Source organism: Charadrius vociferus, unplaced genomic scaffold, assembly GCF_000708025.1.
Source record: "Charadrius vociferus isolate BGI_N301 unplaced genomic scaffold, ASM70802v2 scaffold358, whole genome shotgun sequence".
In the NCBI taxonomy this organism is placed as follows: Eukaryota; Metazoa; Chordata; class Aves; order Charadriiformes; family Charadriidae; genus Charadrius; species Charadrius vociferus.
Window position 1 is genome coordinate 365,520 of NW_009649576.1, and position 1,199 is coordinate 366,718.

General features: G+C 56.0%; 1 protein-coding gene across 1 annotated transcript in view; it reads left to right on the forward strand.

The window, feature by feature from the left end:
- The window catches only part of CDH3 (cadherin 3, type 1, P-cadherin (placental)), a 3,552-nt gene extending 3,527 nt beyond the window's left edge, over window positions 1-25 (forward strand). Inside the window, exon 14 of the mRNA XM_009890347.1 lies at window positions 19-25. Within this exon, the coding sequence (XP_009888649.1) occupies window positions 19-25 (7 nt within the window). The remainder of the gene's footprint in view (window positions 1-18) is intronic.
- The last annotated feature ends 1,174 nt before the right edge of the window (window positions 26-1,199 follow it).

Genomic DNA, 1,199 nt, shown 5'->3' on the forward strand with positions numbered 1-1,199 from the left:
CTGTGCCCCCCCCCCCAGCCCCTAAGACCTCCCACCGTGTCCCCCTTGCCCGCCGCAGCACCCAGCTGCTCCCTGCCCCAGTGTGGCACCCACAGCATCGCCCGTGCAGGGGGACAGTGCCGTCTGGCACTGTCTTTGGGTTTAATAGAAAACAAGTCTGATAAAAAGGTTATCCCAGATCTGTTACATATCTATTTTCATTGCACAACCACAGAAATTGTCGGTCAGGTAAGTAGTAAGAAAGAAGATAATTTATGAGATGGGGACTGAAGTAATTTTCACTGGTCCTACAGCTAAAACAGAAGCTGGTAAAAATGCAAATTTAAGTCGTTAGGAAAGGGTGATGCAGTATGTGCTCTGATGGTCCTATATGCCCTTTGGATTACCTTTGGTGGAGTGGTGTCCCACTGCCCACAATCAGTATGTGTGAGTAACTTTGAATAGTCATTATGAAAAAGCCACAGATAAAAGTTTGTTATTTCTTTCTTCTACATGTTCAATAATTTCTACATGGGTTCTTGGTGCTACAGATCATTCATACTACAGCACCTTTTTGCCAGCACCCTTCGTTTACGCTAGGGTAAAAAACCCCAAACATTTATCCGTTACTTGTGTTACTGGTTAAACTACAGAAAAGACGGGAGAGAGAGAAAAAGAAAGCCGTAGGGGGCTCCCCCAGGGTGCAGACAGGGCACTGAGCCCCCCACACCCCCTCCCAGTGCCCTGTGCGAGTGGCACCGGTGGCACTCTGCGTTCACGGTGCCAAATCCCTCCCGGCCTTCTAATTTCCTCCGTGCCAGCGCAGCCAGACCCCTGCCCGCCTCCAGCCCCCTCCTCCCCCAGGCTGCCACCCGGTCTCCCCTTGGGGTGACCATCACCCCACGCGTGACGAGGCAGGCACAGCACTCCCTGTCCCCAGCAGGACTCTGGCTTCCCTGTCCCCAGGCCTGCAGGCAATAAACCCATTAATTGACCTGGGCAGGGGGCTGCCCGTTCCCCCCGTCGGGGGCTCAGCCTCGGGACATCCCCCCCCGTGGGTGGCACCGGGGGTCCCTGGGGGTTTGCCCGTGCCGTGGGGTCACCCGCAGCTTTGCTGTGACGGACGGGGATGTGGGAAGAGCACTGGAGGGGATGAGGGCTGCAGCATCCCGGGGGGAGGGTCCGTGGGTCCTTCCTTCCCGCGTGGGGCCCTGGATGCG